The sequence below is a fragment of the Schistocerca nitens genome, chromosome 1, assembly GCF_023898315.1.
Source record: "Schistocerca nitens isolate TAMUIC-IGC-003100 chromosome 1, iqSchNite1.1, whole genome shotgun sequence".
NCBI classification, from domain to species: Eukaryota; Metazoa; Arthropoda; class Insecta; order Orthoptera; family Acrididae; genus Schistocerca; species Schistocerca nitens.
The window spans coordinates 195,110,743-195,129,929 of NC_064614.1; the positions used below are offsets into that span (position 1 = coordinate 195,110,743).

Genomic DNA, 19,187 nt, shown 5'->3' on the forward strand with positions numbered 1-19,187 from the left:
GTCCCTTTACTGTCCAACACATTTTACTTTGTCCGTCTATATCACATAAAGACCCCGGTAGCTGGGTGGTCAGCGCGACAGAATGTCAATCCTAAGGGCCCGGGTTAGATTCCCGGTTGGGTCGGAGATTTTCTCCGCTCAGGGACTGGGTGTTGTGTTGTCATCATCACTTCATCCCCATCGACGCCCAAGTCGCCGAATTGGCGTCAAATCGAAAGACTTGCACCCGGCGAACGGTCTCCCGACGGGAGGCCCTAGTCACACAACATTTATTTTAAGTAAGGACAAAGCTTGTTTTTCATGAACCTATATAGTGCACATTTTTTCACACACCAGCGCATTTTATTTACTTCACCGTTTCGATATAATTTGTTTTTCTGGGTTCAGTAATACGACACACTAACAGTTATTAGGCTTATGCATAAGCTGTTCTCAGCACATTGTTGAGCTGACCAAAAGGAAATATCGACGCCCACTGAAATATGAATGCTGTCAACTAAGAAACATTAAACTTAGATCTATTCATAACAGACAATTAAAAACATGGTACAGTTACGGAACGTCAGTTCTTAATAAAACATAAATACTGTTTTATGAATGTATAAACATCTTAGCACATGATCAAATGAATTTAATTTCTGAGAGTCTCATGTTTTATTGAAAAACTTGTACCGAACTAGTTAGCTGTGTTGTCTTTAAACATGTCATGGCCGTCAATCGTTACTGATATAGTCAACTGACTTGTCTGTTTTGTGCGTGCCGTGGTCGGAAAGGCAACGATAGTGCCAACACTCTGATCTACTCTGCTACATCCATACATAAAAGTGAATGTATGTACCTAGGTATATGCCACATCTTCTCCTAAACCAGTGGATTGATTTCAACCAGACTTGGTACACATAGCGCTTATAATCTGGAAAAAAAACACTTTGGGGTAAGAACTACCTCCGTCTCAAAAGAGTTGGGATGAAGGTCAGGACTTGTTGAAGTTCATGATGCGCAAACAGCCAGATGATGTTCATCCAGTAATTGAGAGAGAGAGCCCTTAGTGACTTGCAACAAAATTTACATATATGCCAAACCTTTAAGAGACTTTTTCTTGCTGACACCCCCTATAAAACGATGAAAAGAAAAAAGTTAATCGTTTATTACGTTTCCTCGATTATTACGTTTCTGCTATTCGTGAGTAAAACTGCTGCATCAGGCATGACGTTACAATTTATTACTTCTTTACTACAAACTCTACTCGCAACGTATTTTGGAGACAGTAGTCACATGTATCACTGAACGTACCTGCAAAAATCTGTGATTATACGACACATTGTTCAGAAAAAATGGTTCAAATGGCTCTGAGCACTATGGGACTCAACTGCTGTGGTCATAAGTCCCCTAGAACTTAGAACTACTTAAACCTAACTAACCTAAGGACAGCACACAACACCCAGCCATCACGAGGCAGAGAAAATCCCTGACCCCGCCGGGAATCGAACCCGGGAACCCGGGCGTGGGAAGCGAGAACGCTACCGCACGACCACGAGATGCGGGCTCATTGTTCAGAAGATACCATGTTATAAACACTGAGCTTCGTGAAAAAGTGCCGCAACATGCACCACGTTTTAATCTATTGCTTCTTTAGCAACACATTTCGCACACAATATCCACAAATACCACTGGATGTACCTGCAAAACATGTCATTGTACGACACACAGTTCAGGAGATACGATCTGCGTGAAAACGTAACTGAAGAGTGTAATTCGCTAGAGATACAAGAGAAATATGCATGCAAATATGAGTGAAATATGTCGAATGTATGAGAAATTTATGTTACAAGTTCTTACGCGAGGAACCAGCAACCTTCTGTCGGGGTGGGGTGATAATCTGGAGAGCAAGGAGGAGGAGAAGATGGACAGACAGAAAGGGAAAAGGAGCAGATGGATACAGATAGGGGAAAGAGGCGATGGACAGAGAGAGGGGGAGGGAAAAATGGACACAGAACGATCGGGAATGATGAAGCAGACAGATAGTGGAAGGGAAGGATATGGTTCTAGGCGCTGCAGTCTGGAACCACGAGACCGCTACGGTCGCAGGTTCGAATCCTGCCTCGGGTATGGATGTGTGTGATGTCCTTAGGTTAGTTAGGTTTAACTATTTCTAAGTTCTAGGGAACTAATGACCTCAGAAGTTGAGTGCCATAGTGCTCAGAGCCATTTGAACCATTTGAAAATCGTAGGCACGATGTATCCTGCGACGAGGGATGCTGCCGACTATGCGCCAGCACCGGAAAAACGCTATTTATAGACGACACGCCATCCAAGGCCACGGACTTAGAAAAATTTCGAGCAGCCGCGGTGCGCTTATCCCACCGTCGCGGTGAGGAGCGCTAGTCAGCGCGACGGCAGCTGGGCGCGGCTGGCACGCGGCCATACAGGCGGCGGCCTAACTACAAGGGGCCGGAACTGACGAGACTTATCAAGATATGAATAACTGGGATGTTTGGGATGGGTCATTCATACTGACCCAACAGGTTTGTTTTTTGCTGTCTTGTGATTTATTAAAGTAAAGGATACAGCTCTATGTCTACAGTTCAGAGGATGTACCACCACTTTATTATATACTATTATATACAGTCATATCGCCAACTATTTTACATTTCATATCAACACCTCTACCACGGATAAAGACACAGATATTATCATCATGAGACAGTTTACAAGACCTACGGGTTCTAACACACAAGTCATATCTGTTTTTCGAGGAGGTCGTTTTCATTTTACTTTTTCAGTTACTGACAATCCTGTTGGTTAGTGTTGGTTGACTGTTGCGATAATTCGCATTGATACTACTACTAAGTCGACTGCAACGTCTTGGAGCAGATACCTCCTCGTGATGTTCTCGGTTATCGGATGTTCATGGTCACTATGTCTCAAGTTCGTGGTGTTGTACAAACATCTCACTTATCACTTGTTTGATCTCTGGCATTGGTTGTTGATGTGAAGGAAGTTGAGTTACACCGTTGTTCAGAATCCACGTTTAAGTCTACACCCTCTACAACCAGCTGGGTAAGTGAGTTCAGAGGAAGGCAACGGTATACCATCCCCAACAGGACCGTGCCTAGTAAAGCACTGCGATGATCGAAAAATCTTCGGACTGATGACTGCTTTACTTGTTACGCAGGTTACGTACCTCGACCTGTCGAGGAACAACATCATGACGGTGGACCCGGCGAAGCTGTCGGGCCTGACGCGCCTGACGCGACTGGACCTGTCGGCCAACTACATCTCGCTGCTGAGCGCGGCCGCCTTCTCGGCGCTGGTGTCGCTGGAAGAGCTGGACCTGAGCGGCAACCGCATCTCGCGGCTGGCGCACGTGGCGGCCGACTCGCTGCTGGCCAACCTGACGAGGCTGGGCCGCCTATCGCTGGCCGACAACCAACTGCGCGAGCTGCAGGAGCTGGACGGGGGACTCGTGCTGGCCAGCCCCTCGCTGAGGGAGCTCGACCTCAGCCGCTGCCAGCTGCAGAAGATCGACCACCGCGCCACGCTGGCGCGCCTGCCGCGCCTCCAGATCCTCAACGTCTCCGACAACCCCATCAAGTGGGTACGTCTCCCTTGCGGTAGCTATGGTCACCTTTTTCAATTTCCTTTTTCCATTTTTGTTTCACATGTTTGCCCTTTTCGTATCCTCCTCTTCCACCTCTTCTTCATGTCGTTTCTGGAAACCCAGAATCTACTCCGTAGGAATCAACATGGATTCCGGAAACAGCGATCGTGTGAGACCCAACTCGCTTTATTTGTTCATGAGACCCAGAAAATATTACATACAGGCTCCCAGGGAGATGTTATTTTCCTTGGCTTCCGGAAGGCGTTCGATACAGTTCCGCACTGTCGCCTGATAAACAAAGTAAGACCCTACGGAATATCAGACCAGCTGTGTGGCTGGATTGAAGAGTTATTAGCAAACAGAACACAGCATGTTGTTCTCAATGGAGAGACGTCTACAGACGTTAAAGTAGCCTCTGGCGTGCCACAGGGGAGTGTTATGGGACCATTGCTTTTCACAATATATATAAATGACCTAGTAGATAGTGTCGGGAGTTCCATGCGGCTTTTCGCGGATGATGCCGTAGTATACAGAGAAGTTGCAGCATTAGAAAATTGCAGCGAAATGCAGGAAGATCTGCAGCGGATAGGCACTTGGTGCAGGGAGTGGCAACTGATCCTTAACGTAGACAAATGTAATGTATTGCGAATACATAGAAAGAAGGATCCTTTATTGTATGATTATATGATAGCGGAACAAACACTGGTACCAGTTACTTCTGTAAAATATCTGGGAGTATGCGTACGGAACGATTTGATGTGGAATGATCATATAAAATTAATTGTTGGTAAGGCGGGTACCAGGTTGAGATTCATTGGGAGAGTCCTTAGAAAATGTAGTCCATCAACAAAGGAGGTGGCTTACAAAACACTCGTTCGACCTATACTTGAGTATTGCTCATCAGTGTGGGATCCGTACCAGGTCGGGTTGACGGAGGAGATAGGGAAGATCCAAAGAAGAGCGGCACGTTTCGTCACAGGATTATTTGGTAAGCGTGATAGTGTTACGGAGATGTTTAGCAAACTCAAGTGGCGGACTCTGCAAGAGAGGCGCTCTGCATCGCGGTGTAGCTTGTGTCCAGGTTTCGAGAGCGTGCGTTTCTGGATGAGGTATCGAATATATTGCTTCCCCCTACTTATACTTCCCGAGGAGATCAGGAATATAAAATTAGAGAGATTCGAGCGCGCACGGAGGCTTTCCGGCAGTCGTTCTTCCCGCGAACCATACGCGACTGGAACAGGAAAGGGAGGTAATGACAGTGGCACGTAAAGTGCCCTCTGCCACACACCGTTGGGTGGCTTGCGGAGTATAAATGTAGATGTAGATGTAGATGTACTACTCTGCTTCATCCTCCTTCTTCGCCACAACTTCTTTTTCCTCCACTTACTCTCTTCTTCATTTTCCTGTTTTGGTGATTTTGAACGGACAGAATATATCTCATCTCTTGTTGAGTGCCTTGTGTTCAGTCCATTCCATACCTTAGCTAGCAGTCACCCAGTGTGAGAGTGCCACAGTGCTGCTGGGTTCAGATTACGACAATGACGTTCGTTTTAGAGCGTGCTAACTGGATATCAATGGACACATCTCACGGTGTGAGCAATTTATGTTCTCATGAACGAAAGTTCGCCCCAGTTCCCCAGGAACATTTATTAACAGATATCACCAGAATGTCTGGCTATTTCGACACATCTGTGTTGTACGTATGTGTTTTTTACTATACACTCCCTATTATATGGGTAAACAGGGAATAAGGACCAAGCCATTCAGCCAGGGGTCATTGAATTCCTCTCCCCGATACTAAGGTACAAGACTTGACAGTTTACAAATTTAAAAACGCATTTTACACCACTGTCGTTGTCAGCTGGGATAGTGATTGCCCGTATGTCAGCACATGATAAACATGTAGTTAAAAGATACAAGAAACTGGATTCCACAAATTTCACATATTGCTGGATCATCCCGCCAGAGGATAGTGTGAACCACTGCCTTCCACAAGCATAGTTCTCCTTGCTCCCTGCCTCCCCTACACAAGATCTCTAGGTCTACGGTTGGAAGTGCAGTGATAGATCCTGTATTTCCCGTAGACGAGACAGTTGAGTTACCTTAAGAAACGCTCGTACATTCTCTCGTGATTTCACCCAACGCAACCAGTATAAGCAGCTTCCATTCGCTAGACAGCAATCAAAGCGATCTCCCGCTGCTTATGAACGTCAAATAACTCATACCTGCACAGAAACAGGTTCACAAAACGCAATAACACCAGACGCCGGTTTTATAGTCCCAAACAGCCAAGTGGAATACCCTAGGACTTGTCCAGGAATGATACATTACAAAATTGTCGTACGCTATCCATCACTCAGCCTTACTATGAGGCACAAAGGAGCTATAAAAATCTTTGTCCTTTATCGAGAGTGTGAAGAACCTAACACATAATTAACTAAACACGCAAATTTAAATCATATCTACCCTGAAACTCCTTTTACTCTATATAATAATTTCTAAATGTGTAGTACTAACTTACAGTGTGTGTGTGTGTGTGTGTGTGTGTGTGTGTGTGTGTGTGTGTGCGTGTGCGTGTGTGTGTGTGTGTGTGTGCGTGTGCGTGTGTGTGTGTGCGTGTGTTTGTGTGTGTGTATGCGCGCGCTCTTCAAAGAGAGAGAGGGGGGGGGGGGCATTGACAGAGCAAGAGCGAGGGAGAGAGAGAAATGGGACATATTTAATTATGGATTATTGTGTGAAGAAAAATTTAAGCTTGTTTACGATTAACGTAAACGTATCATATAGTGATCATCATGTTGCCATGTTTTTCACTGAGAAAGTGTATTGTAAACTAATTCGTCCTACTTCATAGTCAGAGATCGCTATTATGCTCCATGAAAAATGCAAATAAACTAACTACAGTATGTGAGGACGTAGAGTCTCATGACGGTTCCATTGAATAAACTTTTCTTTGGTTTCCAGCTGCGTCAAGTGTTTTAAATGCCGCGAGCTTGCGCCCAAACACTCTCTGGCTTTTTTCAAGTGGAATGACTTCTGATGCATCTTCGATGGCCCACTGGGCTTTGCCCGTATCACTTCATGTCTGAAAATTAGTTTTTGCGATAACGGATTTATGGATCTGGATGTAGGTTTCAGGGAATTGCATACTGAGAATAGAAGGTTATTATGAGATCGATTGTTTGATGACCAAAGGCCAGGACTAAATGAAGAACTGGAGGGAATGTGGCCAACGTCTACTGCTCGGGATCTTTTTTGATTTCTATCTTGACATCGCTCCCTATCAGGCACAGAATTCCTGCGCGTCATTGCACCAGTCGTCCGTGGAGATGGACCGGGACCGTGATCCGAGTTTTCGTATCTTCTCGTCGATATCTCGCCACTCCTGTATTGTCATGACGACCGGCTGACGCATGTCTGGGTGACCGCATCGCAGACTTCCCACTCTTCTTCGATTCTCTCGACCTCTTCTGTCATCTCTGGCGTCTCATTAGCGACGGCGATGGAGATGGAGGCTGGTTGGTCGGCCTGTGCGGATGCCCTGACGCGCGTCGGCCCTTCAACGCCGCCCTTCTCGCCGCGGTTTGCACCACGCACAGCTGCTTCCCCAGTGTCTTCTTTTGTCCGCTCTTCGTTTTGCTGAACCGTCTTGGGAGTTGGCGTCTTTCGGCGCCTTCTCCTTCGATGACGCTTCTTCTTTACCGTGCCCGCCCCGCCCCCCCCCCCCCCCTCCCATTTGTGACACTGCTTTGTTGGGAGAAACCAGACAGCCGCAACAACTTGCGACGTGTGGCCTACCGCAGCAGGCGCAGGTCGGCTTGTCTTCTTTTCTTGTGTCGCAGTCGCGGATGTTGTGCTCTCATGAGCGCTTGACACAGCGGAGTGCGTTGCGGCAATGTTTTACCACGTGGCCCTCGTCCTGAAAGTTGAAGCACTGTGTCTCTGTGTCCACGTGGGGCGGGAGAGCTTCTACCGTCATCGGAAAGCCTAGCAGCTTCTTCTGGGAGAAGATGTCGTTTGCCGTTTGCACGAGCACGACAAACAGCGCTGGCTTCGTCCGATTTGTTTGGCTATGCAACCAGACAGGTGCATTCCCGAAACCGGATATCGACGGTCTCACCTTGACTGTCGTCTCATCGCAGATACCAGACAGCCAGCGAAGGAGCGCCTTGGTCGTCTTCTCGCGTCCTTTTGGTGGCGTCCTCAGACCCCTTCACTGCTTTGGTTTTGTTCTATTTTGCTCGTGCTGCGGCGCGAGAACACGACTAAATTTGCCTTGTGTCGTTAAGACAATACGTAAGAACTCGACTTTGTCCCGTGGCAGCCGAAGCACGTCCTCATAGCTCTTCCGCAGCCGATCGACTGGATGACCTGATGGGCTTTTGGTAGATCCTTATATACTCTAGCTGTCGGCTGTGACGTCACTGATGCTCACAACATCGCCATGTATAGGAACTTGACTCCGCGTTTGCTGCGCCCGCTCCAGCTTAGCAATCGCTGGATCCCACGCCACGCCAAATTTGATCCAGTGACTGCTTTTCAGAGCTTGCTCAGCTAAAGTTGTTTTTTCTGGATAGCGTAGGCGATGAAACCTTTCATGCTCCTTCCTGAGTTGTTGTTCTACAAATGGTTCAAATGGCTCTGAACGCTATGAGACTGTGTTTTTAAACTTCCTGGTGACTTTTTTAACTGTCCCCCATGAGCGTCTCGATGTCAATCTATTTTTACCTCCCTTTTCTGCCTTTACTCTGTTTTATGTTTCCTTTTTTTATCGCCTTATGTATGTAACATTTTATTCTTATTTTAGTTGCCATGTCACTCGGCTGAAGAGCGGTGGATTGTGCCACTGACAGCCCTCCCCTGCCCATATGGGGCAGGGGAATGAAATCACAATAAAGAAAAAAAAAATGGGACTTAACTGCTGAGGTCATTAGTCCCCTAGAACTTAGAACTACTTAAACCTAACTAACCTAAGGACGTCACATATATCCATGCCCGAGACAGGATTCGAACCTGCGACCGTAGCGGTCGCGCGGTTCGAGACTGTAGCACCTAGAACCGCTCGGCCAAAAACGGCCGGCCGTTGTTCTGCACTGCACACTGTTTGTCTGACATAGCACTAGCCACACTCGCAAGGTATCTTTTAGACCATAGGTGTTCTGAGACCTACGGCATCTTTAACTGGCCTGAATAAGTGTAGGATTTTTGTCGCAGCTCTGAAGATTGATTTGATTTCGTGTCTTTTCACCAGGTGGATTATCTTGGCTGACAAGGAGCCAAGGAACGGCAAAAACCTTGTTCTTTTCCAGCTCCTTGGCCCTGGTTTTAGTGTGATACTAGCTTGAGATCACTTCATTTTTATGGTGAGCGTTGTACCCGTTGTTCATGAAGACCTTGCGTAGGTGGCTCAGCATAGGGGTAGATTTATCGGCCTGATACAGCTCTTGTAAGCTGTACCAATGTTTGTAACGCAGGGCGCTTCTGGGACGGGTGATGATGGCTGCTGGTGTAGAACTAGAAATCAGGGTGCGTAGCTTTTCTGTACGCGCTGTGGCCAAGGCATCCGTTTCGTTTTCGGCGGACATTGGCGTTGAGGAAGGACAGTGCATCGCCTTTTTATACTTTCGTAGAGAACTGGATGTTACTGTTAATGCTGTTGAGATGTTCCAAGAACCTGTCATGTTCTTCGCGTCCGTGGGCCAAATGACGATCGTGTCTTCAATTTATCGGAAAAAGCAACTAGACATTAATGGGATCGTATCAAAACAATATTTTCGAAAGTCTCCATAGAGAGCTTTGCAACAGCTGGAGCTAATGGGTTTTCCATCGCAACGTTGTCCATCCAGTCGTGAATACTGGCCGCTGTACAGAATACAGAATAACGTATGAGTATAGCTAAATAATTCGAGCGCGGAAGTTTCACAGATCTGGGATATTAAGTCCAAGAAGTTTTTTATACCCATATTCATAAACAGCTCCACCGCATGAAAACTGACAATAAGGTTACCCTCGTTAAGCTGAAGACGGTTTATTCGGCAGATAAAGTCAGCTGCTTTCTTAATACAATGTTCACAGCGGAGTAAGGAGATTGGGGAAGCACTTCGCCAGCTTGTGTGTGTGTTTTGACGGAAGCCCATCTTCTTCAGAAGACGAACCCAGAAATGTAGTCATAATGGACGTTGGAGTCTAGGCGAAGTCAACGTCCTAATTCATCCCAGAGGTGTTGCATTGGGTTCGGACCGTAAGTCTGGGCAGGTCATTCCATTTTTGGAATGTTCTTGATCACAGTCCATTGCCTCAGGGTTGCTGATTTATGGGGAACGGTACACGAATGGCAAAACGTCATTGTTTCGGATGAATCCAGGTTCTCTTTACAGCATCTTGATGGTCGCATCCGTGTTTGGCGACATTGCGGTGAACGCACATTGGAAACGTGTATTCGTCATTGCCATACTGGCTTTGGTATGGGGTGCCATTGGTTACACGTCTCGGTCTCCTCTTTTCCGCATTGGCGCCTGTTTGAACAGTGGACGTCACATTTCAGATGTGTTACGACCCGTGGTTCTACCCTTCATTCCATTCTTGCGAAACCCTACATTTCAGCAGGATAATACACGACCGCATGTTGCAGGTCCTGTACGGGCCTTTCTGGATACAGAAAATGTTCGACTGCTGCCCAGGCCAGCACAATCTCCAAATCTCTCACCAATTGAAATCGTCTGGTCAATGGTGGACGAGCAACTGGCCCGTCACAATAAGCCATTCACTAATCTTGATGAACTGTGGTATCGTGTTGAAGCTGCATGGGCAGCTGTACCTGTACACGCCATCCAAGCTCTGTTTGACTCAATGCCCAGGCGTATCAAGACCGTTATTACGGCCAAAGGTGGTTGTTCTGGGTACTGATTTCTCAGGATCTATGCACCCAAATTGTATGAAAATATAATCACATGTCAGTTCTAGCATAAGATATTTGTCCAATGAATACCCATTTATCATCTGCATTTCTTCTTGGTGTAGCAATTTTAATGGTCAGTAGTGTATAAACACTTGAGGATGGGCACCAAGCCCGAAACCAATCGTGTGACGTATAAATAATCTGCTATTGTGACTGGTAGCAGAGCCGCGGAGTTCAGCAGCATCCACTATGTATAAAATTCACTGAAAATGTTTATCGTTTTGCACGACCGGTGTGCTAAGAGCAGCAGTGGGGGCGGTGCGCTGTCGGCAGATCCGGGAGGTGGTGTCGGCGTCGCTGCACACGCTGGACGCGAGCCGCTGCGAGATGGACAGCCTGGGCAGCAGCGCGCTGCGCGGACTCACCGCGCTCGTCTCGCTGCGGGTCAGCCTCAACCCGCAGCTGCGGCTGGGCGAGCCCCGCCTCTACGCGGCCACGCTGCGCCGCCTGCACGCCGACCACTGCGCGCTCGACAAGCCCGCGCTCCAGGGCATGCCGGCGTTGCAGTACGCCTTCCTGCGCGGGAACAAGGTACGTTCTCTCGCCGTCTTACGGAGCAAACAGGGCAGTCCCATTAGCCTCTTCGTTCCCCTCCGTTCATTTTTTTTTCTCCGTTGTTGTTGTATTGTGGTCTCCAGTCCAGAGACTGGTATGATTCAGCTCTCCACGCTACTCTATCCTGTGCAAGCCTCTTCATATCCGAGTAACTACTGCAAGCTACATCCTTCTATCCCTTGACGCCTCAGAACGTGTCCTACTAACAGATCCCTTCTTCTAGTCAAGTTGCGTCGCAAATTCCTCTTCTCCCCAATTACACTCCTGGAAATTGAAATAAGAACACCGTGAATTCATTGTCCCAGGAAGGGGAAACTTTATTGACACATTCCTGGGGTCAGATACATCACATGATCACACTGACAGAACCACAGGCACATAGACACCGGCAACAGAGCATGCACAATGTCGGCACTAGTACAGTGTATATCCACCTTTCGTAGCAATGCAGGCTGCTATTCTCCCATGGAGACGATCGTAGAGATGCTGGATGTAGTCCTGTGGAACGGCTTGCCATGCCATTTCCACCTGGCGCCTCAGTTGGACCAGCGTTCGTGCTGGACGTGCAGACCGCGTGAGACAACGCTTCATCCAGTCCCAAACATGCTCAATGGGGGACAGATCCGGAGATCTTGCTGGCCAGGGTAGTTGACTTACACCTTCTAGAGCACGTTGGGTGGCACGGGATACATGCGGACGTGCATTGTCCTGTTGGAACAGCAAGTTCCCTTGCCGGTCTAGGAATGGTAGAACGATGGGTTCGATGACGGTTTGGATGTACCGTGCACTATTCAGTGTCCCCTCGACGATCACCAGTGGTGTACGGCCAGTGTAGGAGATCGCTCCCCACACCATGATGCCGGGTGTTGGCCCTGTGTGCCTCGGTCGTATGCAGTCCTGATTGTGGCGCTCACCTGCACGGCGCCAAACACGCATACGACCATCATTGGCACCAAGGCAGAAGCGACTCTCATCGCTGAAGACGACACGTCTCCATTCGTCCCTCCATTCACGCCTGTCGCGACACCACTGGAGGCGGGCTGCACGATGTTGGGGCGTGAGCGGAAGACGGCCTAACGGTGTGCGGGACCGTAGCCCAGCTTCATGGAGACGGTTGCGAATGGTCCTCGCCGATACCCCAGGAGCAACAGTGTCCCTAATTTGCTGCGAAGTGGCGGTGCGGTCCCCTACGGCACTGCGTAGGATCCTACGGTCTTGGCGTGCATCCGTGCGTCGCTGCGGTCCGGTCCCAGGTCGACGGGCACGTGCACCTTCCGCCGACCACTGGCGACAACATCGATGTACTGTGGAGACCTCACGCCCCACGTGTTGAGCAATTCGGCGGTACGTCCACCCGGCCTCCCGCATGCCCACTATACGCCCTCGCTCAAAGTCCGTCAACTGCACATACGGTTCACGTCCACGCTGTCGCGGCATGCTACCAGTGTTAAAGACTGCGATGGAGCTCCGTATGCCACGGCAAACTGGCTGACACTGACGGCAGCGGTGCACAAATGCTGCGCAGCTAGCGCCATTCGACGGCCAACACCGCGGTTCCTGGTGTGTCCGCTGTGCCGTGCGTGTGACCATTGCTTGTACAGCCCTCTCGCAGTGTCCGGAGCAAGTATGGTGGGTCTGACACACCGGTGTCAATGTGTTCTTTTTTCCATTTCCAGGAGTGTATATTCAGTACCTCCTCACGTGATCTACCCCACCTAATCTTCAGCATTTTTCTGTAGAAGCTTCTGTTCTCTTCTTGTCTAAACTATTTATCATCCATTAAGGTATATTGATAATTTTTACTTATGGACCGTCTGACAGCAACTGAATAAAACACAATTTTAGTGCCACACGCATTTCGCCTTTATTTCTGCAAGGCATCATCAGTGGCCTGGAATATGTACATATGTTAGCTATTTAATATACATTTTGTCACTGTCCCTATAGGTTATAAACAGTACTGGTGGTTGGTATTTCCTATTAAGTAGTGATGGTTTGAACTGTACTTACAGGCTGCATTGAAACATGCGTTCAGTTCATAGTGCTGTGGAATGTGGGGAAAAAATCGCAAATTGGCATTCATAAGAAGAAGAACAACACCAAAAATGCAACAGGAGCGTAATATGTAAGAAATTGTCCACGCAACCTGTAAGTATAGTTCAAACCAATACTACTTAATAGGAAATACCAACCACGAGAACTGTTTATAACCTATAGGCACAATGACAAAATGTATATTAAATAGCTAACGTATGTACATATTCTAGGCCACTGATGATGCCTTGCAGAAAATAAAGGCGAAACGCGTATGGCACTAAAATTGTGTTTTATTCAGTTGCTGTCAGACGGTCCATAAGTAAAAATTATCAATAACCGTAATATTACACGCAACTGAGGAAGACAGGACTACAAAAGTTGAAGATATTTAACATCCATGTCTGTCTGGCGACAGGAACTGACCTACAAGCTACTGCAAGTTGTACCAAGACGAGAAATTGTGGATCTAATACCCGGCATGCTTAGAGAAACGCAATTTGAAGTGTTTCTAGGCAGCTCTAAAAGCGACAAACGGAAACTAAATAATGGACTACCACAGGGATCGGTTTTAGCCCCATCACTATTCAATTTATACCGGGTGATCAAACACTCAGTATAAATTTGAAAACTTAATAAACCACGGACTAATGTAGATAGGGAGGTACAAATTAACACACATGCTTGGAACGACATGCTGTTTTATTAGAACGAAAAAAAACACCCCATACTGTTAGACGCGTGAAAGATCACTTGCGCTCGTCGTTTGGTGATGATCGTGCGCTCAGCCGCCACTTTCGTCATGCTTGGCCTCCCAGGTCCCCAGACCTCAGTCCGTGCGATTATTGGCTTTGGAGTTACCTGAAGTCGCAAGTGTATCGTCATCGACCGACATCTCTATGGATGCTGAAAGACATCATCCGACGCCAATGCCTCGCCATAATTACGGACATGCTTTACAGTGCTGTTCACGGCATTATTCCTCGACTGCAGCTATTGTTGAGGAATGATGGTGGACATATTGAGCATTTGCTGTAAAGAACATCATCTTTCCTTTGTCTTACTTTGTTATGCTAATTGTTGCTATTCTGATCAGATGAAGCGCCATCTGTCGGACATTTTTTGAGCGTTTGTATTCTTTTGGTTCTAATAAAACCCCATGTCATTCCAAGCATGTGTGTCAATTTGTACCTCTCTATCTACATTATTCCGTGATTTAGTTTTCAGACTTATACTGACTTTTTGATCACCCGGTACATTGATGATTTACCAATCACAGTATCAACTAAATTCATCTATGCTGATGACATTGCACTGGTAGCACAGAGCGGTAATGTCGAAGATGGTGAACGAACTCTTACGGAGGATCTGGAGAAGATGTCAACTTTCTCTAAGACCTGGAAATTGATCCAAAACACATCAAAAACTTAAGTCTCTTGTTTCCATCTAGCGAATCGTGCTGCGAACTACAAACCAAGAGTTCTGGTCAATGGACAAACGTTGAGGTACAATCCTTTCCCAAAATATCTCGGAATCACTCTAGATAGAATCCTGAGCTACAAAGAGCACATCACCAAGCTTTCTCATAAAGTTGCTGCAAGAAACAACATACTATATAAGCTCAGTGGTACCACCTGGGGAACCACTGCTGACTGTCTGCGTTTAACTGGCATCAGTCTTGTGTACTCTGCAGCCAAGTACTCTACACCTGTCTGGTTGGAAAGTGTACATGTGAAGAAAGTAGACACAAAACTTAACGACACAATGCGCTGCATTAATGGTTCCATCAAATCAACCCCATGCCACTGGTTACCTGTACTAAGTCACATTCCTCCACCTCACTTAAGGCGGAAACAAGCTCTACTGAGGGAGGCCAAGAAAATTTCTGCATCACCCTCTCTACCACTGCACCAGGAATTCTGTCATCCGCCACAGCAACGATTGAGATCAAGAAGACCAGCAAGTGTTACTGCAAAACAACTCATCGCGGATGGTTTTGATCTAAATGAAAGCTGGAAGCATGAATGGTCAACAAACACATTGGGAACAACAGCCCATCTCCTTGATCCCACAAAGAAGCCAAAAGGTTTTGACCTACCGAGGAACCTCTGGTGCCGCCTCAACAGATTAAGGACTGGACATGATTGTTGTAGCTACTTCAGGTACAAATGCGGCTGGATCAGTTCACCAATGTGTGAATGTAATCAAGAAGAGCAGACAATTGAACATTTAGTCCAACGCTGCCCACTTCATTCATACTCTGCAATTCCCGACGACTTGTTCACTCTCACACCAAGCTTAATTAATTGGTTGAAAAACACGGACTTTAAGATTTAATCTTGTCTTATATTATATGTATATTATATAAAATCACTTGCTTTGTATCAACCGTATATTGTATAAAATCACCATACGATTAGATAAATCATCCACGTTTCACTTCCATACGTGGCTACACTCCATACAAATACTTTCAGAAAAGACTTCCTCACACTTAAATCTATACTCGATGTCAACAAATTTTTCTTCTGCAGAAATGCTTTCCTTGCCATAACCAGTCGATATTTCAAATCCTCTCTACTTCGACTATCATCAGTTATTTTTCTTTCCAAATAGCAAAACTCATCTACTGCTTTAAGTTTCTCATTTCCTATACTAATTCCCTCGGCATCACCTGATTTAATTCGGCTACATTCCCTTATCCTCGTTTTACTTTTGTTGATGTTCATCTTATATCCTCCTTTCAAGACACTGACCATTCCATTCAACAGCTCTTTCAGGTCCTTTACTGTCTCTGACAGAATTAAAATGTCATCGACAAATCTCACAGTTTTTATCTCTTCTCCCTCGATTTTAATACCTGCTTCAAATTTTCTTTCGTTTCCTTTACTACTTGCTCAGTACACAGATTGAATAACTTCGGGGATAGGCTACAAGCCTGTCTCACTCCCTTCTCAATCACTGCTTCCCTTTCGTGCCCCTCGACTCTTATAAATGCCACCTGGTTTATGTAAAAATTGTAAATAGCCGTTTGCTCCATGTCTTTTACCCATGCTGCCTTCAGAATTTGAAAGACAGTATTCCAGTCAACATTTTCCTAAGCTTTCTCCATGTCTACAAATGCTATCAACGTAGGTTTGCCTTTCCTTAACCTATCTTCTAACATAAATCGTAGGATCAATATTGCCTCCCGTGTTCCAACATTTCTGCGGAATCGAAACTGAACTCCCCCGAGGTCGGCTTCTGCCAGTTTTTTCATTAGTCTGTGAAGAACTTGTGTTAGTATTTTTCAGCTCCGACGTTATTTCATTTCATTTACCATCACTTTTGTTGCTTTTTCTCTAATGGGATTTATTATCAGACTACACTACTCGCCATTAAAATTGCTACACCACGAAGAAATGCAGATGATAAACAGGTATTCATTGGACAAATATATTATACTAGAACTGACATGTGATTACATTTTCACGCAATTTGGTTGCATAGATCCTGAGAAATCAGTACCCAGAACAACCACCTCTGGCCGTAATAACGGCCTTGATACGCCTGGGCATTGAGTCAAACAGAGCTTGGATGGCGTGTACAGGTACAGCTGCCCATGCCGATGCAGCTTCAACACGATACCACATTTCATCAAGAGTAGGCGACTGTCGTATTGTGACGAGCCGGTTGCTCGGCCACCATTGACCAGACGTTTTCAATTGGTGAGAGGTATGGAGAATATGCTGGCCGGGGCAGCAGTCGAACATTTTCTGTATCCAGAAAGGCCCGTACAGGACCTGCAACATGCGATCGTGCATTATCCTGCTGAAATGTAGGGTTTCGCGGGGATCGAATGAATGGTAGAGCCACGGATCGTAACACATCTGAAATGTAACGTCCACTGTTCTAAGTGGCGTCAATGCGAACAAGAGGTAACAACATACCAACACGCCGGGTGTTACGCCAGTATGGCGATGACGAATACACGCTTCCAATGTGCGTTCACCGCGATGTCGCCAAACACGGATGCGACTATCATTATGCTGTAAAGTGTAAACAGAACCTGGATGCATCCGAAAAAATGACATTTTGCCATTCGTGCACCCAGCTTCGTCCTTGAGTACACCATCGTAGGCGCTCCTGTCTGTGATGCAGCGTCAAGGGTAACCGCAGCCATGGTCTCCGAGCTGATAGTCCATGCTGCTGCAAACGTCGTCGAACTGTTCGTGCAGATGGATGTTGTCTTGCAAACGTCCCCATCTGTTGACTCAGAGATCGAGACGTGGCTGCACGATCCGTTACAACCGTGCGGATAAGATGCCTGTCATCTCGACTGCTAGTGATACGAGGCCGTTGGGATCCAGCACGGCGTTCCGTATTACCCTCCTGAACCCACCGATTTCATATTCTGCTAACAGTCATTGGATCTCGACCAACGCGAGCAGCAATGTTGCATACGATAAACCGCAATCGCGATAGGCTACAATCCGACCTTTATCAAAGTCGGAAACGTAATGGTACGCATTTCTCCTCTTTGCACGAGGCATCACAACAACGTTTCACCAGGCAACGCCCGGCAACTGCTGTTTGTGTATGAGAAATCGGTTGGAAACTTTCCTCATGTCAGCACGTTGTAGGTGTCGCCACCGGCGCCAACCTTGTGTGAATGCTCTGAAAAGCTGATCATTTGCATATCACAGCATCTTCTTCCTGTCGGTTAAATTTCGCGTCTGTAGCACATCTTCGTGGTGTAGCAATTTTAATGGCCAGTAGTGTAGTATCGTCAGCAAAAAGTACCAATTTTGCTCGTTGAATATTGAGTGAAAGATCATTCAGATGTATAAGAAATAGGAGTGGTCCCAAAATTGAACTCTATGGAACTCCCTCATGCTTTATCCACAGTAATTAAAATTTTCTATCCTTCCGACCATGTTTGAGTTATTCAGCACAATCTTTTGCATTCTGTTTGTTAATTATGATTCAGACCAGCTGAGCATAAAACCATTAATTTCATAAAACTTGGGTTTTTCTAAGAAAGTAACATGAATATCACATTCAACACGTTGAAGATATTTCAAAAAATACCAGCTGGCGATGTTTAATTATTTACGCTTCTACTGATTGTTGACTGGATGTGTAAGTAGTATCCACAATCGAGAACCTTTCTGAAATGGTGATACACTAAATAAACTGTTTCTATTTAACTGTAAGACTACTTTTGATTGCATTATTTTTATCAATATTTTGGAAAAATTTTCCGTGAGGAAATTAGGCGATAATTATTTCAGTCTTTCTGTCACCTTTCTTATGAAGGAGTTTTAACAATTGCTTATTTTAATATGTCTAGAAAAGTTTCCTGTGCCAGTGAGACATTACAAATATCACTAAGGACATTATCTATTAAGCTGGAACAACCCTTCAGAATTCTGTCTGAATTCCATCAACATGGGTTAACTTTTTGTTTTTTAGAATATTTAGAATTCTGTTAATTTCAGTAGGGGTTGGTGGTGCTACTTCTAGTTGCTTATAGTTTTGAGCAGTGACATCTTTAATATATACTCTTGTTTCACAACTGAAACATTTAATCCTATTTTTGCTGCTACATTTACCAAGTGATTGTTAAAAGTACTCACAGCTCACAACATTGTCATTCAGTTTAATTGTTGTTGTATATTGAACGCTGACTCTCTGTCCTTCTCCCGTTTAAGTTTGCTTGGGATAGCTCAGTTGGTAGAGCACTTGCCACGAGAGGTAAACGTCACAGATTCGAGTTCTGGTCCGATACTTCTCAAATCAGTACACACTTTGCTGCAGAGTGGAAAACCAGTCTGGGAACAGTTGTATATTACAGTGTGAACCACCAGGATATATCAGACATTTCACAACACCTATGATTCCAGTCATCACTAAGTTCGTCAACATCTTTGAGGTTACGCCTTGAAGGAATGAATAAATGTGACCTTCATAGATGAACCTTGCTTCAGACTGCAGGGGGATTCTCATAGTACACTTGTCTGAAGGAAAGTGGCAGCCATTATGTTCAAGCGAATATCATTG

The 19,187-nt window shown here is 46.0% G+C and overlaps 1 protein-coding gene across 3 annotated transcripts in view; it reads left to right on the forward strand.

The window, feature by feature from the left end:
• The window catches only part of LOC126245358 (leucine-rich repeat-containing protein 15), a 142,756-nt gene that overhangs the window by 62,212 nt on the left and 61,357 nt on the right, over nucleotides 1-19,187 (forward strand). For all 3 annotated transcript variants that reach the window (XM_049948309.1, XM_049948308.1, XM_049948307.1), the window contains 2 exons: nucleotides 3,176-3,598; nucleotides 10,830-11,087. In XM_049948309.1, coding sequence (XP_049804266.1) covers nucleotides 3,176-3,598; nucleotides 10,830-11,087 — 681 coding nt within the window. The remainder of the gene's footprint in view (nucleotides 1-3,175; nucleotides 3,599-10,829; nucleotides 11,088-19,187) is intronic.